The sequence below is a fragment of the Leptonotus elevatus genome, chromosome 2 (assembly GCF_054856555.1).
Source record: "Leptonotus elevatus isolate MCC_2025b chromosome 2, RoL_Lele_1.0, whole genome shotgun sequence".
Classification (NCBI taxonomy): Eukaryota; Metazoa; Chordata; class Actinopteri; order Syngnathiformes; family Syngnathidae; genus Leptonotus; species Leptonotus elevatus.
In genome coordinates this window covers 29,767,670-29,791,149 of record NC_141240.1, presented here as the reverse complement: position 1 = coordinate 29,791,149, position 23,480 = coordinate 29,767,670, and the positions used below count along the sequence as shown (strand labels likewise).

Genomic DNA, 23,480 nt, shown 5'->3' with positions numbered 1-23,480 from the left:
CTCTCAATCGAAACCCAATCCAAGATGTAAATGGCATGTACTGAAAAACCCCAAATTCTTCTTATCCTGGCCTGAGACTGTTACTCTGGATTGAAACCCTGGTTAGAAACCCTAACTCTGCAGGATTGAAACCCCATTTAAAAATAACTTTGTTTTGAAACCTTAACACAGTCTTGAAGCCCAAACAAATTGAAACTTTAACACTGGCTTGAAATCGTAAACGTGTCTTGAAACTGTAAAACCATCTTGAAACCATAGCCCTGCCTGAAAACCTAATTTGAAACTCTATAATTCTGTCTTGATACTCTACAACTGCTTTTATCTCTGACATGAAACCCTAATCCTGTCCAAATGTAGGCTACCCTACTCAAATTTTAACTTCTAATTTTGAACCCCAATCCAGGTTTGAAGCCGTAATTTGAACCACGATCCTGTTTTGAAACCCTATTTTGAACTCCTAGTCCTAAATCCTAACCTTTGCTAAAAACACTATCTGACATTTGAAACCCCAAACTTGTCTTCGAAATCTCAATATTAACTTGAAACGTATACCTTATGTCTCTGTTAATAAATCCTGTAGTAGGCCACTGCAAAAATGCCAAGAGTAGGCTACGACCAACATATCAGCGCACAAGGACAGGGTAAGGGCAGCTGTTAATCAATGTGCTTTTATTTACACTTTTAGGAATATCGGATCCAATTAAAACAACAAACACTGAATTTACATTGTTAACGACGTTTGTTAAAGTTGCAGGGCCAGGGCGGAACCTTCAATCCACTAGAGGAAACCGGAAGCGCGTACAATACGCGTAACATTGAGCGGAAGTCTTGTGTCTGTGTCACATTGTAAATCCGTTGAGGTCGGTCGTCTTTCGATTTAGGTAAAGTAAAATCTTACATTGTTAACTAGTACCATGCATACATTCACCTACCCTTTCGATTTATGGATCCGAAATAATTTATTGAAATATATCGTAAATTAGGAGTCTACATTAGGGGTTAGCATTAACAGCCGCTTGCGGAGGGTCACCGGGAAATTGGAACTGTCTTACACATGTATCGCAAGCTTTGGTCAGATAGTAATTCTGTGTCCAACGGTTTGACACAGAATTACAATCTGACCGTGTACTTTATTGTTTTAAAAGGCGAGACATAAAGACATGAAAGCATGCTTGTTTTTTTTTTAATCAAATCCTTGACCATGATATCATACTGTCGTACGCTATTGTTCTTTTTAATAGTTATTTATTTACTTGTGACGCTAGAAAGTCAATAATGTGTTTTGATGCCGTTTGCTTGACTATGCACAGTGCGCCTAATTATTAACATTCTACAGGACGTTTGTCTTGACAACCTATTCCTGATGACTCCATGTTGATATTCTAAAGCAATGTTTAGGTCAAAACTCCTCCCTCACCTCCGTCTACTACACAGGGCAACTTGTAAGTATGAACATGTTTTTGAAATGTCATTTGGTGTACACTAATCCCCTGCATGTTCAGTTGTTCACATTTAAATATGCATAGATGTATCCCCCTTGAAATACTTCCCTAATCACGGTTTTTGTGCTCTTCCTATAACTCCCTAAGATGCTGACAAAACCCTGTAGGAATTTGTCAAATAAGCATGTTGAAGTGATACATTTCCACTGAGAGATATGAGGTTGGGTTTTATGTGGAGGTTATGGAGAGTCTTGGTACATGTGCATGCAGCGCCTGTGCATTTTTCAGAAGCAAATATTATGTGATTATTGTTTATGATGATTAAGTGTGATGTTGTAAAATGAATTTGAAGCAAACTGTTATATTTCATAGAAACACAGTATTTTGCTGCCATCTTGTGGAATCTATCAGTAAAATGTCAGGCCATGTCACAATTGACCTTGTAATAAATATAATAAATAAACCAACATTTACATGTAATATGATTGAGGTAGAGCATGCATGCATGATGATTTTACTTTAGCCCCCTCCTCATAGTTTATGTGTGAAGTTTCAGTCGAAAATATGTCATCCGGGGTAAATCACTTGCTGTTATGAAAATTTTTAGGGAGGGTCTCAGGTACTCGTGTTTTTGTATTCTGATGTGTACATATCTGATGTCCTTTCCTCATGACTAGTTTGCCACGGAGACATTTTGAGTGGACGTGTGCAGCCAGCAGTTTCTGCATCTGGCTCGTCACTCAATAAAAAAACACGACGCTACTCAACAGCAGCCGACAACAGATATCCATCTCGATGGATCCAGCCAGAGCTTGACGAGGCGCTTGTGCCTCGTAAACTCTCAGTAAGTCCTTTGGAAACCTGGCTCTCACTGCGCTACACTCTTCCTCCCCTGCCGGAGTCTGCTTCGCCACAGCGGGAGCACGTGGACCTGCTGGAGGAGAAGGTTCTGCCACCCATGTGCGTGCCCGTTCTTGAGGATGGTGACGATGCAGCAACGCCCCTCAGTTGTAAAAATGTTCTGAAGATCCGTCGGCGCAAAATGAACCGGCACAAATACAAGAAGCTGTTAAAACGGACTAAATTCCAGAGGAGGAGATTGAGAGAGAGCAGGGGCAAGAAAAAACAGGTAAACATTTATTATTATTATTATTATTGAGTTATACATGTTATAGGTCACATTAATGGTGACAAATGTTTCGAAATTATTTATCTTGGTCTCATTGTTTTATAACACAAAAACCTGGCATTTGAACAGGGATGTGTAGACGTAGTTTTCTAGCCATTGCGCAGTGCTGACAACATAAGTACAATGCAGCAGGTTTGTTATACTGTAAGACCTCGAGTTTCTTTTCTGAATTAAGACACCCCCCCCCATACTGTACTACAAAATAATGGGCCATTGATCAATGTCTTTTTTTCAAACTAGTTCTTTTAATTTTGAGTACACAAATTGACTTTTTTTTTTTTATTAAGCAGATAGAAATGTACTAAAATCCAACACCAGCTTAGTTTAGTCATCAAAATTCAGAGAACATATTGTTTTTCTGGAGTAATCGATATAAATCTTGTTTTCTTTGTACAGAAACTTTTTGAGAAAGATCTGAAAAGGATTTGGAGGCGTGCTGGACTGAAAACTGCTCCAGAGGGATGGAGCGCACCCAATCTCTTCATTCCACAATACGGAAACAGAAAGGACTGAGCCACATCTTTCCACACATGACAACTTGCTCACCATGTTTTCAGTTTTTTTTTTTTTATCAAATCCTGTCTCAAGTCTCTCAACATTGAGGACGTGTGCAGTGTAGTGCTGCAGTTTTCGCTGAAGACCAGACGCAGTTTCTCTGAAATACTGTAGGTGGCGGTATTTTGCCAAGTGAGAAACATGCCCACCGCAATTACCACTCAACTCTCTCATTATAAGCAGTCTAGACATTCTTGCAAGGAAAATTAAATTGTTGAAACATTTTTGTGTGTGATTATTACATAATAATAGTAGTAATAATAATAAATACATAAAATCCAAATATTACCCTATAAACCAGCCTGGCTGGAGTTCAGCCTTTTACCCTCCAAACTTCCCCACCGCCAAGCTACATTTTGCTATATTATTATGATGCTGTTTCCACATACAGGACACATTTCTAGAGCCGTATTTATCGTCAGCGGAGTTGTGTGACGTCCTTGTGCTGTGCGTGTTTGCCAGTGTTGTATTTCATGTGCTGCGAAGGCGGGGCATCTGCGAACAGCGTGTCTGCATCCAGACGTGCACGACGAAAACACACAGCTCGGTCAGCCCAGAAGTTCTTTTGTGGTTCCCTTTGTCCACTCCGTGCTAGACATGCACGTCTTTATGACTCTGCTGCCAGGTAAGCTACTTATTTTTATTTAAAAAGAAGCGCACTGAATCTGGGTCAAATTTTGCACCAAAAGCCGGCAAGTTTTGTATTTTTATCTTCTGTTTTTCTCTCTCAATGTTTTAAAAGAATGCTAACTTTCTAAGAAAATACTCTTTCGGTCAAGCGTTTGCCTTTTCATCCATTGCGCTTTAAATCAAATCGTTTGTCTTCCATTAACGTTTTACTATTATCTGGGTCAGTGCTCCATCTGAAATATCCTGAATATAGCAGGAAAAAACAAAAAAGACTGTACCTCCACTGCACACTGCCAAGAAACATGAGTCTTGGCCTTGGGGATTTTTTTTTTTGGGGGGGGGGGGTGTTTTTGGCCGAATGTGTTTCTTGTTAGCTGAGGTCTAAGAGAGGAGTCAGCATTTTTCAGCAGCCCTCATTAAAACGTGTGTCACTAATGAGCGTTTCCTAGCGTGTACGAAACAGGAATGTTTAATGGTTATTCTTTATTGAAGTTACAGTTAAAAGGGACCTATAGTGAAAATCACATGAGTGCTTTAAGAAAGGAAAATGGGGGAATGAATGACCCCATGAAACCAATGTTAAGAATGTTAATTTGTGTCCAACACGTCCATGTTGCAAACATTTTTATGCAACATTGGAATATTGTATGGATTTATTTAATCAATATGTACTACTACAAAAATGTAATAGTATAGTCATCTGCAATGATCACGCTGTCAAACATATCTTTAAAAATCTGAAATGGAAAGAAATTTTTAGATTTTTTGGGTTCTGAATCTGCATTAGTTTTCATAATATATAACATGAGTGGTGCATAAGTAGGTAGGCTATAGAGTTGTATAAAAATAAAACATACAATATGTATTGTGTATCATACAGGAAAAAAAATAATCGAAACGGTAAAAAACGACAACTACTGTATACATATTTTTGCATAGGTCAACCTTAAGAAAAAATGAAAATATGTTAGAATTCTACAGCAAAAGTAAAGACATGGTTAAAATCAGCATTAAAAATAGGTCACCCGAAGCCATCTCTGATTAAAATTTACTGTTGACCATTGTTATTATATCCAATTGTTACTCTATACATCATGGGTTGTTGCGCTTTTTGGGCCTAGGGACCCCTTCCAGAGGAGACTTTTTTTTTTCCAAGAAGCCACTTGTCATGCTAATTGCCAATAGAACAACTATTTCAATTTATAAAAAAAACATTATAGTTATTGATTTTTTGGAACATTCAAACCAAAATATGAATATCCCATTTAATAGGAACCTAATCAAACTAACCTTATTTAAATATTAATCCATCACTAGCTAGAAATGCTTCATTCATGCAGGTATGTCAGTTTTGTGTAATATGCCATAATCACTTAATAACTTTTTGGGTTTGTTGTTGTTGTTTTAAGAGAGAGAAAACACTTTTAATTGGCTCAAAGCTAAGGTAAATCATGGGTCACATTTTTTTTTAAAGGTCCTATTTTTGAAGGGTGGCAGTGGACTACTTAGCATATCTGCCTTTGCATGTTCTCCTCTTTGGTTTTCTCTCGTTGTCCGGCTTCTTCCCTCATACATTGTTCGTACATGTCAATGTGAGTGTTTGTTTTGTTCATATGCACCCTGTTAATGGGTGGCGACCAGTCCAGGGTGTTGCTTAAAGTCAGCTGAGAGATAGGCTTCAACCCTTGATGAGTGGTAGCCTATACAAAGAATGGATTGATTGATGGATGTATTTTGAAGCAGTTTCTCTTAGGGTAGTATACTTTTGAATAGCTTGCACATTGTATATATATATATTTTTTTAAAGAATATAGCTAATTATAAAAGCAACTCATTAGTTAAGGTGGAAAAGCTCTGCATGAGAAGAAATACCTGTAAAATGTGGCCACCAGCCTCTGAAAGTCCCTTTGTACTTGTGGCTAAATCTGCAGCTGCACAGGTTTATTCTCAGTTGCTGTGATGTGGCAGTGAGTAAACGTCTGACACAGCCCTGACATCCATGAATCACACATATTGTGCAGAGTAAAGGCATACTTTATATTTGACTCACACATTTTGGCTTCACCGCAAGGGTGATGTTTATCTGATTGCGAATTGTCACCAGATTTTAATGTTCAATTGGGAAATGACTTATTGGTGATTAAGAAACACATTAAAGTCTGTATGGCGCAAAAGAAGCCTCACGACTCACCAGTGGAGCGTTAAAATGGCAAATTATAGGGTCTGGGATGGGACTTTTACCTTTACCTCGTTGAGCCACAGTTTTCAAGCATGTGGACTTTTCTCCTCTGCCAGGAGTGTTGTTATGGTGCAAGAGCAACCAAGACTGTTTGCAAGTTGCAATCAACCATATTTTTGTGTTTGTTAGAAACAAATTCAATTTAAGAATAATTTGCATTAGGTTATGAAAGCAATCTGCACATTCGCTACATTTGAATACAAAGTAGTAGGGGTGTGCCCAAAAAATCGATTCTCGTAAGAATCGCGATTTTCATTTAGTACGATTCAGAATCGATTTTAAATGTCCCAAAATCGATGTGATATAAATTATTTTATACGTTTTTGCCTTTGTCTGTGTGTGCCTTTGTTTGGAGTGCTGTTCATGTTGTACCCGGTTTGGCCACTGAGGGGCAGTGTGGTTCCACACGGTCTAATACACTGTTAAGTTGTAGCCACATTAGAGAGTAGAAGGAAAAAGTCAAGATCAAGTTATTCCAATAAAAGTTGTTTTGTTTTTTTGTGATAAAAGTGCAGCGAGTAGCGCGCTAATTAGCATTAGCGAGTCAGACTGAAGTAGATCATTACAATTCCTTGCACATCTATAGATTGAAGCAAAAATCATTGTCAATCAAATTATTTTGAAGCAAAAATCATTCTTAATCGAAAATCGATTCTAAATTGAATCGCAGGCCCAAAAATTGGAATCAAATTGAATCGTGAGACATTCAAAGATTCCCAGCCCTACAAAGTAGTGATGGCAATGCAGACATCATGGTGTTAAAAACTACCCTGCTGGCAGAGAGAAGCAATAAAACACACCACCTCCATGATGACAGCAGCCTTTAGGGCAACAGCCAACTACCTTCATCCCCTAAAGATCACAGCTCTGTGAAAAGCCAGCAGAAGTCTGGATGAATAAAGCTTCCTTGTGCATCTCCACCGGCCGCCTCAGTAAACACATTCCTTTAGTAAACAAAACTGCGTGTTGAGAAAACACAAATGGAAAAAATATATATTTGAGTTGAATGTTGTAAGACTTCCTCTTGTTGCTACGTGCATTTTGTTTATCCAAATCCATTTGCAGTCTCTCTTGACTTCTACTTAGGTAAAAAAAAAAAAGAGTGAATAATAAGAGGTAAAACTGATGTAACAGCAAGAGCGTGTTCCCCTAATTTGCCATGTTCTGTCTTTTTCAGTTCTTGTCCTGCTCTCCCTGCCAGAAGGTAAACCATTTGTTTTGCTGTTCTCTCATGTTTGTAATTGTCTGTGTTTTTCTAAAGCCATGTGTTTGTTTACGACATCAGCATGGGGTCAGAGGAGCAGCGACAGCAGACTCGGTCTTGCGATTGAAGCCAAGAACATTACGCTCCCTGTTGGGAGTAAGGCCGTCCTGCCTTGCCACAGCCCTCGCATGGTGTGGACCCAGGATAGACTGAAGGACCGTCAGAGGGTGGTGCACTGGGACGTGATGCGCTACACTCCCAAATACTCCGTGGAACGAGTCTTGGATATGTCCCCTGGGGCCCGGCTGAGGGTCTACAACAACTTTAATGCGGGTCGCATTTCCATTCCAGGCTCTGCGTTCAAAGATGGCAACTTCTCCCTTGTCATCAACAGTAAGACTTTACTTCACTCTTATCACGTCATCCCTCCCTTTACTGGACAATTAATTGTATATAGGACCACAGGGAAGTTGACATTAGAATAAAGGCTGTCAAATTTGTTTTCATGATAGCTGTCAGTGGGGCGGTTATAATGGCAAAACACCGTAAATGTATAATCATGGGGGTTGTAATGCTAAACATCACACTGTGGTACTTACCATGGTTTTATTGTCACGGTCCGTTCACATTGGTGCAACAAAGTAAGTTTGTGTGAACCAAAACGTTTTCACTGTTATTCAAATCTTAAATGAAACGTCAGCAGATAAAATGTTTTTCGTTTTGTTTTTTATTTTTAGTAAAGTGCAACATTTCAAGTTTGTCTTTTTAAAACTGTTCAAATGTTACCACACTTGTTTTTATTGGTATTTTTAACTACAGCCATAAAGTCTGCTGGCCAGAAGCCCAGCTGCACTGTGTTTGTTTAAAATATGGTTAGACGGTGAGGCAGTTACAGGTTTTTTTCCCCTTACCTAATATGTAATATAATTTTCCCTGCTTTTAATTATTACCATTTTATGATGATAACTAGTTTTGGGCTGAAGTCTAGTGAATTTAGTGTAAGCTTTCACGGGCTGCATATAAAAAAGTAGCGGGTCCGATGTGGCCCGCGGGCCTTCATTTTGACTTTGTATATAACATACGGCTTCAAAATGGTGAAAAATAATGCCGTTGTTTTCACTCTCAAACTCTTGCGAAAAGGGTGCTACTTTATTTGGCCTTTTTCTTATGCCTATACATTAAACATTTACATGTTTGTAAAATATATATTTGCTTAAAGCAGCTGTGACTGGAATACATCGGACCGGGCTGCCCTGCAAATAGTGAAAATTGTCATTTAATTAATCCCATTATAAATGCATTGGAATAAAGAATGACAGTACTACAAAAACTATTGAAAAAGCACAGATAAAGTTCTTATAGAATGTGGCAGGTGGGACTCCTACTCATCAAAGTGTGTCACTGTCAACCGTTGTAGCCTTTGCTTATTTAACACGGGATTTCATATTTTTGACCTGTGATACCTTTTTCCACCAGATGTAGTGCAAAGTGACCGAGGAGTGTACACTTGTAATCTGCACCATCATTACTGCCAGAATCAACAGTCCGTTCAGATTCAGCTCAACGTGACCAAGTCAGGTGAGAATTCTCCATTGCGCTCTTGCATTTGCTGCAACGCATCGTTTAACAGCGTCTCACACTTTGCAGCTAACAAGGAGAAGCGTTACTGGGATGGCGAGAAGACCATCTTCGTGGTGCTGTTGGGCAGCTCGGTGGTGTTGCCATGCGTTAACCGACACCCCCTGTGGCGAGATGGCCTCCAGGAGGACCAGCAGCAGGTGGCCCACTGGGACTTCCAGCCCCCAGGGGTGCGTCCAGACAGAGCAGACCGGCTGGTGGACCTCTACGCTTCGGGAGAGCGTCGGGATTACGGGCCGCGCTTTGCCGACAAGAAGATGAGCGTGGCTGAGGATGCTTTTACAGTCGGGGACTTTTCGCTGTCCATTTCTGACATAAAGCTGCTTGATAAAGGCCTGTACTCCTGCCACCTGCACCACCACTACTGTGGCCTGCACGAAAGGCGTATCTTTCGACTCACTGTGGTACCTTCGCTACCGTCAGAGCCCACCACAGCATCGATGGCCTTCCACAATGACGAACCTGAACCAAGTAAGCCTTTCATAATTTAAAGAGCCTGTAAAGTGAATTCAGAGATCCAGATTTATTCATGTTAGCATAAGGCTTGCAGCGCATGTTTGCTAATGTGACAGTCGGTCTCCGCCAAGCAACACAGATAAGTGGGGAGTGTCTTTAGCGATGACACTAGCACGAGCGATGATCTAAACCTTACACCTGCTCAGACCACGTCTAAGTGCCTGTACAGGGTAGTCAGCTGGCCAAACAACATATTTCATTTTTAAGCATGTAAACAGCGAGAATCAAACCCTCTGAATCATCATAGAAATCAGTGCATCTTCATATTGATTCTGTCATAAGTATTAGGGGGCACATGAACAAGTTAGAGGGGGTCACGTGAATAGTAAAAAGGCATTTCACTTGTATCGTGCTTTTCTAACTTAGGTACTCAAAGCGCTTTAACACCATCTCCTCATTTTACCAACTGATGATGCAACATTAGGAGCAACGGGATTCAGAATCTTGCTCAAGGACACTTCGACATGGTCACAAGTGTTGAGGATTGAACCCACGGTCTTTGGGTTGGGAAACAACCACTCTGCCACAAAGTCATGTCGCCACCAAGTGCCCACTTCACGGCACAGATATTCTTTCGTCACGTCGAGACTCCAGAATGCGACGAGCACGCCACAAAGAAAGAGAGGGGCCAATTTGATTTGCCATGAGCGGAGTTGGCTATGACCTCTCCCAAAGTGGCGCAGCTCTCACGTTCTCAGATGCGGCGACTTCAATTTATCTGCGAAATTGTCAACATCGGGTCTAAAGGGCCTATTGCGCAAAGTTCTGCTTTGCTCTAAGCAGAGCCTTATGGCCTTAAATTGTTTTTCTCGGCGCCGGCACAAGTCCGCTTTCCCCCGCTATCTAGGAATTTGAGTACCTTTCTTCACTTCATTAGTTAACTGTTTCTTAATTGCGCAGATAAAATGAAAAAAACTAAATGAAATCTGGTGCAATTGTGACATGCAGCTAGCTAGCTAGCTTGCAGTACCTATACCCCGAAAATACATCTTCCCTGAGGACAAGAATTTGCACTTATGAATGCCTCACTCTCAGCCATCAGCGACCACACGTCATGGAGAGAAGGCAGAAGAGCATCGGGGGTTGGGGGGGTCTAGTAACGGCTTGGTTTTGAAGTTTCATTTCCTATTTATGGGGGAGTGGGGGGGGGGGGGGTAATCATTCAAATTTGTCAAGGTTAACAACACTTCCCTGTGATGTGTCATATCTACAAGGTATGTTTATTTTCACTATACAGGAACTTTAACACTTTCCCCCTCAACGTTAGGGAAGCTAAATACTTTTCCATGTTGTTTTCCTCCTGTAATGAGAAGAGGGGGAAAGCACAGCTGCAGTTGCATTTATAGGCATAGTTGGTCAGTTAAGTCAGGTCTCTCTTTGTGCCCATTTTCTCCTCTAAAAGGAAAAGCACAGTAGACATTAGAATAAACAAAAAAAAGAGGTTTACAGGGAATAATTACCACAAAAAATGTCTGATCTCATTTTCTTCAACTTTTTGTTTGTTTGTATTCATCTGGAGACATTTTAACAGTTCTAAGCCGAGCAGTTTAGGGAGTGGACGATCGTTCCTCTCTGTGCTTGACCCAATTTTTTAAAATTTCCAAGGACGTGTGCCGACATCTTGAACTGTATCCTGATTTTGGTTTGTTATCCTTCGCTTCGCTGGGCCTGAGTTATTTTCTCAGCTGATGTGTATCGGCCTCGGGTGGAGGCATGTTTACCAGCGGTCAGTAGAAGTTTGTTGCATCTGTTCAACATCGAGGCCAGCTGTGTCATGCGGGGGTGGGGGGGATTATGCTGTCATAGTGTAGATCCCCCTCACTCTTTAACGGCTCGCTATGTTCGCATATGGTGATTGATTACCTTTCAATAAGTATTATGTTCAGTTCTTTATGCGCTGCTGCCCTAAAACTAACATGTTTGTGCTCATCATCCATCAACATACCACAAATCATCGGTAATAACAAACAAGGGATTTTTACTGCTGTAATCTGTCATGACAGAGATGAATGTACTCCTGCTGATTATCAGTACGCTGTCAGGAGTGGATTCCGTATAAAATAAAGACACTTCCACATCATTGACTTGCAAATGATGCGACTCCCATAGCAAAAACACGGTCAGTGGTTTTGGAGGAGAATGAAGTGTGTGAACTGATCTGTTAACACTTAATAGGTCTAAACGATTTGGGAAAATAATCCAGTTGCAATTTGTTCCCTTATAATTGCAAATGCTGTTTGATTTCAAATGTCATGTTTTGGTTTTCTGCCACATACGTTATATGACCAACACAAATACATTTACTGTAAAATGTCCTTTGCATTGGCATACCAAAACGAAAGGGTGTGAATCGGTACAGTATGCGGGGCACTATATATAATTTTAAAGCTTTAAATGCGCCAAAAATATAATGTAATATAATATAAAGTAATAATGCTCAGTTTTGATTGAGACGGTCAATGTTCAATATGAGTGTTTATTAATGTTTTGGTAGACTTGCTGTTGTACAGGACTGTACTGCATCATACTGGAGTAGTGTTTCTAATAATTTTAGGATTAACATAGAGAGTATTTTTCATAGCAAACGTTGTGGTTGGTAGTGTAAATGTCTCCTCTCAAGTTATTTTCCAACCAAAAACCAGAAAGCAGGAATGTACATTAGATGTGACGTTGAAAATAGTGACAAAAGGGAATCAAAACTCGACAAGCAGACAGACCTCATAAGAGATTTTGTCCCTCCTCACACTTTTCCTCTCGTTTGTGGCTAGCCTGTGTTTTTTATTTTTTTCTGAGGTAGGGAAAAAATGAGTCTGGAAGTCATTACTGGTGACAAGAATTTTGACATTTAACTTGCTGCTCTCTGCCTTTTCTCTCTCTGACTTTTAAAAACAGAGATGGACAAGAAGAAGCCTTGAAAGGATTAAAAACATTTAGTTGTATAATTTACATACAGTGGACCCCCGATATTCACATGGGATAGAGATCAAACCCAACTGCGAAAAGGGATTTTCATTTTGAGATCAACTGAAAACTGATTATAAGTGCCTATATGAAACGTTTAAGACATAATTATACTGCAAACACTTGGAAGGGCTCAAATCTTTTGAAACACAAACATATTGTAGACAGAGAGAAATGATTGAACTTTATAAAAACATAGTCTTAACATAATTTAAGAGAATGTAAAAAAACAACAACTTTATAACACCATCTTTTGCTTCAATTTGACGGTTATTGTGCTCCTCCTCCTGTTATGTGCGGCTTGGCCAGATGAGGGCAGTATAATACAGACAAAGATGCACACAAGAGTTTCACAACTGACTCATTAAGTTGTAGCTTTATTGACCAATTTTCACAAAGGATTAAAAAAAAATATCCCAAGGCACTACCGTATATTCATGTATTTCCATTATGTTAATCCTATTTTCAAATTAACCCAAGTGTTTACATGATCCCCTTGTCACATCTTCACAGGGATTGAAGAGGCTGAGAGTCCTCATGTGGTCAACGTCATCCTCCCTGAGCATCAAAGTTATTTTGTGCAGCATTTGGGCTACTTCCTGGCAACGTTCCTGCTTCTGGCCTTCATTGTTGTCGCAATCATCGTGCTGACTCGGCGGCGTAAAAAGAGAGGTGTCGTATTTATTTATCGTGGAGACCAGCATACATTAGCATACACTCAGTGGATACTGTCTTTTGATTATTTCAATTTTTTTTAAACAGGCCTGGCATATGACCTGCGCAGATACGACGAGTAAGTCTTAAAAGAGCTACTAAAATATTGTACATTATTTTTTGTAAATTTAATGTATTTGTGAAACAAGTAAATTAAAGAAGAAAAAAAATTAATGTCTGCAAAGGAGAAACGACATGAATGAAGGTGAATGCTCACTGGACTGCACAGAGCTGAGGACCCGCAACCAAGAGTTACTGAATTCAGGTAGATCACATTGTGTGAAAAATAAAATTCCTGATTTAACTTTTTTTATGCTGTGTGTGCTGCACAGATTACAAAAACAACCTCCTGAAAGAGAGGGACTTGAGCAAAGACTGCAACAAGGGTGAGCCATGACAGAAAACAGAGCGGTTACGTCACCTCAGTTCTACCGCAAATAAACATTTGCACCTCCCTCTCCTCCCATCTTCATGCAGACTTTGACGGGAAGCTGTGGAAGTGAGGCGCTTTGAATACGCTGCTGGCAGGACCAGGGCAAACACCACGAGAGAAGGGAAAAATGAACAAACAAAGCAGAGGAAGAACGCTCCCTCTGCTGAAACTCGACACAGCACAAGGCTTTTTTACCTTCATTTTTTTATTGCATCACTTTCATTTCGGAAAATTACAGTCACATTTATTTGATATTTTATCGTTTATGTTGTATATGAGTTGTCATGCTTTTTTTTTTTTAAATGTTGTAATGTAGTGTAACATGCATTTTATTTCATTTTCCTGCATGGTTCAAGTGTATTGTGCATGCATGCGGAAATCCTAGCTCACAGCTCTTTTTTTATATGATGATAGTTGCTTCTTCATTTTTTTTCACAAATTCTGCTGTACTGTAATTGGCAAATCATCAATTTTAACTTACTGTACGTGGACAAAATCACCAAATGTGACAGATTTTGATAATACTATCCTAACTTGTTTTTTTATATACCTGATTTTTCCCCCAATGTGTTTATGTACCCACCCAAAAACACAATAAAATTTTGGAATAATAGCCTGTTGGAATATATTTATCCAAACCAGTACCAGTTCAAAATAAATAAAAAGAGCTTGGTTTCGAAAATATTCCTAATGCAGGTCATGTTAACCACAGGTATGAGCACTATCCAATGTGCCTACGTGGCAGCTATGTTTGCAGGGAGACTTTCCCATCAAAGGCAGTGCATGGACATTGAAAATAAGTCAAAATGTATTCATTTTTCAACCAATTTTTATGATGTTTACTTTTTGTCAGTGACAAAAAAAAAACCTGTGCATCCATCCTTACACAACATTTGCCAAAAATGACAAAAAATATTATTTTTTGCCCATGAAAGTATATACAGCACAATGTGCCGCCATCCTTGTTTTTCCAGCTTTCTTGTCCTCTATTGTACATACATGGAAATCACCAACGAATTTGCGCTAGTATTGTGGTGGGCTTACAGCTCAAATGGGGCGTATTGTATTTACTTAACGCTTTGATTTGCACAGCAAGTTAATAGCCAGCCAACTGTACATCCTCATTTGCTCACTTCCACATCTCTCAAACAGGCCAGGCCCGCCTTTTAAAGGCATGCACACATTCAACATCACAGATGCGACAGAGTTGTAGAATCTACAGCCCGGGGGCCATTTGCAGCCCGCCATCCATCTTTCCGTGGCCCTTGGCATTTGATTAAAATGACATTTGACATGGTGAGAAGTGAGAGTGTCACTGTTTTAAAAATACATATTAATAATAACGTAAATATTTGAGTCGCTTCTTCGTGTATTTCATCAAAATCAGAGGTGGTGTGGAATGAAACTCCCGCGATAAACGAGAGATTAATGCTAAACGACCGCTATCACGACTTTGAATTAAGTTCTTCACGGCTCGCTCCACTTTTCCACATCCAAAATGCCGGCGAAGCAGACGTACGCTCAAGCGACAAAGCGGTACTTATGTATAAAACGTGACAATCCCGAGTGCGCACTCCCCAAACTTGCCACTAGATGCCAGCGCCGTCTCGCCAACGAGCCGCAGTAAAGCCTAGCAAATATTCCTAGCAGCATATCACAAGGATGTGGACTGTCCCTTCCTGTTTTACAGCCACCGTAGCTCCGTGGAGCAGAAAGACGGGCGGTCCGAAGGCGAACATGTCGGAATCCACGCTGGGCTCGTCCCCCAAGAGGACGCCGTTTTATTAGCGTGTGGTGCTTGCTGCTAGCCTTGCAGGGAGGCCTGCCTACTTATTATCATTCTGTTCCAGTCTGCCAATGCTCGCCCTCCTCTCGGTCTTATGGCGGAGACCAAAATCATTTATCACATAGACGAGGAGGAGACTCCCTATCTGGTCAAACTGGCTGTTTCTCCGGACAAAGTCACCTTAGCCGATTTCAAAAATGTCCTCAACAATCGACCCGTCCACAGCTACAAATTCTTCTTCAAATCGATGGACCAGGATTTCGGGTGAGTGGCGGCGATCGACGCGTATTCGCACTCGTTGTTGTTGTTGTTGTTGTGCTTATTGTGTTATTATCGGGATCGTTGTGCGTGTGCGGACTGTTGAGTGACTGTGCGGTTATTACGTCGCGACGTGCGCGTTTCCACGCTTCCTGACACCTGCTCATTATTCCCGGCGGTCCAGCGCGCAGTGGACGAGACACACGAATGTTCGAGCTCAGACCAGATCCGTCCGGTGTGCTCATAATGACGCACACTCACACATATGCACACTCACGCACACACACGAGCGTGCGTGCACACGTTCTCGTTTGTTGTTTTGTCATTTCTTTAGGAACACTGACTGCAGGTGAACAAGATCGGCGAGGAGGAGGGGGGAGGGAGCATAGTGTCATTATTGTGCTTTTACAATTATGCTTTTAATTATTCTATTCCAGGGGCCTATTCTCCTGATGTGAAAATCGGAAATATCGATTCTTCACTCACCATCCACACTGGCTCAATCTAATTGAGATAATACAAGAGCAGGATCAAGCATTCAATCTTCAGTTTTAATTGACACTATCTATAATTGTGACCGTTGTGACAGGACTGCACCTGCACACTGGCACAAGCTCCTTTAACATCAACAATAGTGAGAATGACTAATATACTGTTAATGGGTGGTTATGTCTTTCTCACCGTTAGGTTTGGGTTTGAATCTCTTTCTGTGTGGGGTTCTAAAAACATGCATGTTAGGTTTATTGTAGACTTGAATTGTCCCTAGGTGTGATTGTGATCCTATTTTTTTAACAGCATTACATTTTACACACCAAATCTTACATTCAAAGCTTTTTAGGGATGTCCTGATGCCTTTTTATTTTTTGCATGTGAGTCAACGTTACTTGATTTTGAGTATTTGCCGATACCGAGTCCCAATATACTGTAATTACCTCTGCAATGCAATGAAGAAGAAAAATAAGACCACTTCCAAATATTCTCAGTTATCTTTCTCTTTCTCTTTTTTATTTTTATTTTAAATATTTCATCAAATGTATCCCTTTTCATATGGCTGTAAATCAGCAGTGGTAAATATGCCATTTTTACTTTAGAAAAATTAAGAGATCTTAAAAACCCAATCTTTCTCAGCCGATAGCGATTTGCTGAAAATCTTGTGAAAATCTCTTTTCCCATAATGTCAATCAGACCGGGACAACCCTAATAATATATATTTTTAATGTCAACTCTAAAGGAATGTGTCTCACTGGATTGGCAGGTGTATCCATGGAGTGTGTGGCGATTGTTCACCATCACACGCAAATAAATAAAATGTCTACCTTTTTTCAGTCGTACATTGTCACAATTAAAAGACATTTTAAACTAAGGGCCTAATAAAAATGTTTGAATTCATTATAACTGATTCATTATAACTCTTGTTATGATCGCAATGCCGTGTTGTTTTGCATACATTGCAAGTTTACATGACGACAAATCCTCCACTTGACTGGCTGTGCAGCCTGGAGCACTTTTAGACAAGTGGTGTTCAGCTTTGTCAGCTCTTGCTGTCACAGAATGACACTTGCTGTCTTTTAGGGAAGCACGTTCATCACATTCTACGCACGGAGTGTGTATGTGATGGTTTGCTGACTATTCCAGGTTTAAATAGCTCTGCGGAAACTGCCCCCCCCACCCCCCCTCAATTCTGGAGTCTTTGTCTTGGTAAGAAAATTTGTCAGGCCTCTGCTGATGATGACATATTTATGTCCGTTTCTCATTCCTCCACGAGTCGTCGTCCCGTAGCACGCGCTGGGAAACGCGAAAATACGATTGGAGGAAGTAGGAAGGCAGGCGGCGTCTACACCCCCAGACGTCATACATTTCCACTCCAGCCTGACCTTGGAAGGGAAACCGGCTCTTCCTGGTGGCAGGCCGGGCTTGGTGTGTCTCTTTATCCTCGGCTTCCTGCCTCTCTTGCGCTGCAAGGCGGGCTTCTTCCTGGGCCTCAGGTGATCAACCAGCAGATTATGGAAACAAACAGAGCATGTTTGCGCTCCCCATTCAGAGACGCGGCTCCGTTTTTGTAGATTGGCCAAAAGACGGTTTGGGTATAAAGGCGTCTACCCGAGAGCATTCCAGCCTTTGAGTTAGGCTTGAATATCCAGGCTGTGTGAGCAGCGTATGCCACTGGCACACTATGGAAGCAAAGCCAGTCAAAGGCGCAGAGGATGGCAACTCTTTGTGGCAGCCATGCTGGCCGCGCCGTGGAAAGGAGCAGGAAGACTGCTGAGCAGAGGAGGAAAACATCAAATCCCTTGCAGTTATAGATGCTGTTTGAAATGTAAATTAGCAGCCAGTGCAAGGTCCTCTGTCGTAGACCCCCTGTCGCGCTGGAAGACACAGCCATTTTCTTATGGGATTGCTGAAATGCACGTGCGCCATTTTTATCAGCTCTGAGTAACGTCCACGAAAAATGTGATAAACGGTTCGCCAGACAAACCGTTCAACTTGTCCTTTTTATTGGCGAGGACGCGTCCTTCCAGTTGCCACCGGGGCCCTAACTGCACATTTGCATCCACATGCATTATTTGTGCACAATTCATACTTCACTTGTTTTTGTTTTCATAACATCATCAATATTCATAAGGCAAGTAGCTAATTGAGCGACCCGCTTTGCTTGTTCAGAGACTTAGAGGTGATGGTGTGTCGTGGCGGGCGTCATTGCCACTGGCGTGCTCGAGTGGGCTTGAGATCTTGCTGTGATGCTCGTCACAGAGGCACTGCGGAGAGAGCAGCCAAGCTCGCCGCCTGTATTTGAGTCTCACACAATAAGGTTGGCTCCAGGGGGGCCACACGATGCCAAGCCCCTGTCGTTTGCACCCTACCCTGTGAGAATCTCATTTTTTTCATAATAAAACCTAAGCAAATGTTTGACAACTATTATGATGCTGCTTTGATAGTCTACTAAATATGCTTCTTCTGTGCTAATAATACACGTTCGCAATGGTCAGAATAACTGAGCAGGGTTCGATCAAGGCAAATCAGGGGTTTATTATTTGTGATTCAACCTTCAACTGTACTCATTAGGTAGAAAAGTCTATGGAAACAGGTTTTCAAATTTTGTTAATTATGTTTAGACAAAAAAAAGATAATTTGCATATATTTGAAAGATTTTAAACTTTCATGTGAATTGTGTTTTTTTGTTTTGTTTTTGGAAGTAATAACCCTTGAATGATTGATGATTGATTTGAATTCACTGACTATTGCTATTGGCAGGTTTTGTATGCATGTATTTGTAGGCCTCATAAAGGTGGTCCAAGAAGACATCATTAAAAATTTAAAATAAAAGGCCTAAATTACCTTAAAAACAACTGGATCAAGTGTTGAGCGATATGGCCTAAAATTCACATCACATTATAAATTAAATGCCTTCCTGGTAATGCTATATAGCCTATTGATATATTAATGAAACGTGAAAAAAAAAGAAAGAAAAGGGAACTAGTTCTGAATGGGTTTATATAGTCACTGAGCTAAGCTAAAACGATTTCTTTAAATAGAAAGTTAAAAATAACAGCAAAGCAAAAACAAAGCTGTTTGCTGTTCATTCTAGATTACTCTCCGCTGTAATGTGCTTCTATTTTTGCTTGGTGTGTCACATGATTAGCTAGCTACTCCTGGTTCTTCTTCTTTCGTGATAATGATACTTGGAGTGTAGCGTATTGTCCACCGTGGAAGCAAGGATTATTGATTTAGAGGGTCGACAGTGTTCAGCTGCACTAGCTAGCCAGCCACAGCTCGGAGATGATGCGGAGCAAGTTAGCTTAGCAACTAGCATCATTACCTTGTAGTTGCCAAGCAGCTGGGGAAGCATGGAGGATGGGCGACTGTTGGATGTAGATGCACATATGAAGCTCTGTGGTCGGATGCGCTTGAATCCATTCACACTGAGATAGATATGATCAATAAGTGCTACAGTTCAAATCCAAACCATAGCAGAAGCGCACTGAAAGTCACTTCTATTAGAGAAAAAAGAAATCAAGCATTGTGACATAAGATTGAGCACATTTCTAGTGGTCATAAATAGTGAATCAAAGCTCTTACATTTGGTCAAAGTGGCCTTAAAGGTCTTATATTTGACTTCCTTAAATTGTCTGATAGCATGTTGTAAATGCTGTGTTATTGATGTTATAGTCACCCGGCCTGCGTTTGTACAAACAAACGTCCATTTCCGCCCCGCAGCTACACATTAATATTCACATTTGGGAAATTATTCAGTGAAATCTATTCTTGCCAATGTAAGATGTCACATGTGAACCATGAGCTTGTGTCAACAGGCGTCACTGCTTGAGTGGGTGTGATGCTTGTACGAGTTCAGGAGCGGGACAAATTCTGCTCCAAGTATCACATAGAAGTTGAATTACTGTGCTGTGGTGTTATTGTATAATTGTGTCTGTTTCATCATGTTGTCCTAAACATGTGATGACATTCTGAATTGAGTTATTTTGTGGCACTGCAGGTGAGGTTTTGTAGCAGATGTTTATGGGATTAGTCATTCATAACGGTAGAATGAGGAAATAGAGGCGTAGCTGATACAGTAGTACCTCGGCGTTTGAACGTAATTTGTTCCTGCGAAGTGTTCATAGCCCGAATTGTTCAACCTCCGAAAAAATGTTTCCCATTGGAAATAATGTAAATGCAATTAATTCGTTCCCAAGCTCCAAAAACAGAAAATTCCTATTTTAATATCTGTTTATGTTTTTTATATTTACAGTACAGTACAGTATTTACACAATAAAAATACCTTACCTTACCTGTTGTGGTGTGATGGCATCAGTGGATGATAAATGCTATGTTAACGTTAGCTTTAGTTCAGTGCTGAGTTTGTGTATTTTACATTGGGCATATTGTTAGACTACTAAGCGGTCCTTGCGTGCGTTGTTTAACGTCAGGCACGTTGTTGAACAGCAAGGGGGGGGGGGGGGGGACGGCTCATGCTAGTATTTACAGAAGTAGTCACGGTAGTTACAACGTTGCGATAATCTTGCCAATTCCACTGTGGTTTGTAGCACTGTATGTTTTTCTTTGCTGCCACCGGTATTGTTGTCTTTCTTTGGGCCCATGGCGAAGAAAATTGTCGTGGAAAAATCAAAATGCACTCCGGGAGTATTCACAATCTGACTGGAAATGAGCAGTGCATCGTCCCAACTACCGCAACGTGAGCATTCGGCATTTCTCGGCTTTGCTCGGCTTCACTCGGCTACCTGTTTTCATGGTATGTTCGGCTTATCTCGCTTTGCTTGGGTGTTCAAACTCCGAAAATGAGTTCAAACTCCGAGGCATTTTTTACTCAGATTTTTTGGTTGAAGCCCGAATTGTACGAGTTCCGAAATGTTCAAACTCCAAGGTTCCACTGTACTTTGTTTATCCTCACAACTCGCCATACAGCTGTTTGTGCAACAGGGGATGCAAATACTTCCAACGTAGCTAGACTGCTCCTTTTCCCTGAGGTGGACAAAGCCGCTAACTCAGTGGCCGATACTTCCACAAACCGCAAAGGCTGCGTTTTCACTCTTCCCTCAGCAGCAGCACACAACCAGTATGGCTAATCGTGTTTGTGGCAGGGAAGTTCACGCCGTTACAAAAGTGTTCGGTTGCTGGCCACTGCCCACTCGTCGTGCCTCTCCCTTCTCACATCTCAATGTGAGAGTTCCAGTTGTTGTTGAGAAGTCGCAGCCTAAAAGCATCTTGGCGCTAACCGTCCGCATCCACAGCTCCTCCACCAAGATGTTCAGAATGTGTAGGGTTCTGCCCCGAGTTGCTCAGGGATTAGGTAACAATCAACGGCTCACCTGTTTTCTGAGTTTGGTCATGTGATGTTCACAAGCTGAGCTTTTTAGCATTATAATGCTAAATGCAACATTGACAACAAAGCAACATGCCTCTGTGAATTGTTTGTGCCTTTATCTGTTGTGAAACAGGCATAATAACATAACACAAATTCTATCATTACATTTCTTTAGCCGGTTGCGTAAGCACAGCGAGTTGAAAACGCCTCACAGATTGATTGATAAGTCTCTGCTTCAACCGTAAGAGCTCCCTCCAAATTTTGGGCACGCCAGAAATTCCAATGGGGATATGTCAGTCATTTGCGCTACTCCAGTAACAACGCCCCCACCAGATGAAATCAGTCTGTCGCCTTGTCGCACCTCGTGTAACATAGACTGCATCTCTCAGGTGTGATCTGCGTGTGCCCGCCAGGTGTGACGCTGGCTGCTGTTGAACTTTGCCCCAGTAGGTCAACGGTTAACTGCAAGGTATTTTTATACGCTTTCATCCATTACAATGTGATAGTCACCTTATTTTTTCAAAGTGAGAATCAGAATAGCTTGAAAAAAATGTGCTCGAAAAGAATTTGAATAGCATGCTTAGAAGTGCTTGTAGTGATGTCTGTGATAACCATATCAGAGTGTAATATATAGAAATGTTTACAATACAATATTATCCTGAATCATTTTGTTATTTTAATGTGAGTGGTATTGGGTTAGCCCCTACGCAAAAGTAGCTTTCAATACGGTCTTTAATACAACAGCTGTCTTTCTATTGCATCATCCTTGTTCCTCCAGATGTTCCAGGGATGACTTGCTTACTTAAACTTACTTACTTACTTATGCTTGTTTGCATTTACGGTGCTCTTTGTAACAATTTGCCCCCAAAATATCTTGACGATATTTGACCATTTATGACTGAAACATCTTCTAATTAGTAGATTAACACTTAAGATGTTCACTATGGGTATTCATGCAAGCCTCTGGCCATTAGTTTTCGGACCGGATGTGACGTCATGTGCGCATTGAGTATGTGAAGAAGGGAGTGCGTGGTTTCATTTTTCGGCTACAGGTGCCAGTAGCGACTAGAAATTAAATTTTCTGCGTTCAGCAGCTTTAAGGTCTTCTAAACATTTTGAAATCTTTTTTCGTCTTTTAGTTATTTTAGAAACTTAGTCTTTTTCTTTCTTTCTTTTTTACTTTACTTTTAAATGTTTTTAAAGTCTTCTGTTAACGTGTTTAAACGTTGTCAATGTACATTTTGTCAACAGTAAAATAAAGAAGTATTCTCACCTTATTGCATTCCTTGAAAACTGGTTGTACTAATAGATCTTTTGAGACGGTATTTTGATACTGTATTTGTGTTTTATTGTATTTTTAATCTTGTATTCAATTATTGTGTTTTGTTTATAAAATGTATTTTATAGATACATTGAGACAAGATACGAGAAAATTGCTATTTTTTTTTCAGTTAATTTTGAGGGGAAATACTATATCGGGATATATATTGCTATCAGCCCTATATTTGGATTTAAACTGTTATCTGTTATAATAACACACAGCAGTACTTACAAGTATCAGGTAGTTGCATACCTGGAAGAGTGCTTACTTTTTCTATGTAGATGAAAGGCCCATGCCATTTCTTTCAAATATTGTTCACATTTCGGTCGGCTTTGCCTTTGGGTGCTCACGCTGAAATGTGCAGACCTCGTCCTGTTTTGCCGGATGTGGAAGTTGCACTTAACACCTATTTGAGAGAAATCAGCCTTGTGTGTACATCATGTTGGAAATGTCTTAAATGTTATATCGATCTTGTGTCTTTTAGGTTGGGCTGTTTATTACTTTTCTTTTCTTTTCTTTTTTTGCCATTTGCAGTAGGGCTTGGTCCCTGTCCCCATGAATATCAGAAGATTCCTCTACTTGGAAACGTATCTCGAGCCATTATCTTGACTTTGTGTTTCTTCCTGCTCCGTAGGGTTGTCAAAGAAGAGATTTCCGATGACAACGCCAAGCTGCCTTGCTTCAATGGCCGAGTTGTGTCCTGGGTAAGTGAGATGATGAGGCATGCATGCATGGCTTTAAGCGCAGTTGTATGGAACTCTTGTGGATCATGC

At 40.6% G+C, this 23,480-nt stretch overlaps 3 protein-coding genes across 5 annotated transcripts in view; all 3 read left to right on the top strand.

Annotated features, from left to right (window-relative positions):
* Positions 1 to 799: 799 nt before the first annotated feature.
* Positions 800 to 3,410, top strand: aurkaip1 (aurora kinase A interacting protein 1). Of its 2 annotated transcripts, none has more exons than XM_086069405.1 (4): positions 800 to 881; positions 1,389 to 1,442; positions 2,120 to 2,571; positions 3,028 to 3,410. In XM_086069405.1, exons 2-4 carry the CDS (start codon positions 1,391 to 1,393, stop codon positions 3,142 to 3,144), a joined length of 621 nt encoding a protein of 206 aa, XP_085925531.1. In that variant the 5' UTR covers positions 800 to 881; positions 1,389 to 1,390; the 3' UTR covers positions 3,145 to 3,410. The 2 variants fall into 2 exon arrangements, with proteins under 2 accessions (XP_085925531.1, XP_085925530.1); XM_086069404.1 differs by having other exon boundaries at positions 804 to 881; positions 1,337 to 1,442.
* Positions 3,411 to 3,540: 130 nt separating this feature from the next.
* On the top strand, positions 3,541 to 14,134 carry LOC147179531 (matrix remodeling-associated protein 8-like). Of its 2 annotated transcripts, none has more exons than XM_086069403.1 (10): positions 3,541 to 3,811; positions 7,233 to 7,259; positions 7,341 to 7,652; positions 8,736 to 8,837; positions 8,907 to 9,368; positions 12,888 to 13,046; positions 13,137 to 13,167; positions 13,277 to 13,353; positions 13,421 to 13,474; positions 13,566 to 14,134. In XM_086069403.1, exons 1-10 carry the CDS (start codon positions 3,784 to 3,786, stop codon positions 13,589 to 13,591), a joined length of 1,278 nt encoding a protein of 425 aa, XP_085925529.1. In that variant the 5' UTR covers positions 3,541 to 3,783; the 3' UTR covers positions 13,592 to 14,134. The 2 variants fall into 2 exon arrangements, with proteins under 2 accessions (XP_085925529.1, XP_085925528.1); XM_086069402.1 differs by having other exon boundaries at positions 13,274 to 13,353.
* Positions 14,135 to 15,142: 1,008 nt separating this feature from the next.
* LOC147179530 (segment polarity protein dishevelled homolog DVL-1-like) overlaps positions 15,143 to 23,480 on the top strand; it is a 33,830-nt gene continuing 25,492 nt past the window's right edge. Inside the window, exons 1-2 of the mRNA XM_086068244.1 lie at positions 15,143 to 15,571; positions 23,342 to 23,411. Of these exons, the coding sequence (XP_085924370.1) occupies positions 15,402 to 15,571; positions 23,342 to 23,411 (240 nt within the window). The 5' untranslated portion in view covers positions 15,143 to 15,401. The remainder of the gene's footprint in view (positions 15,572 to 23,341; positions 23,412 to 23,480) is intronic.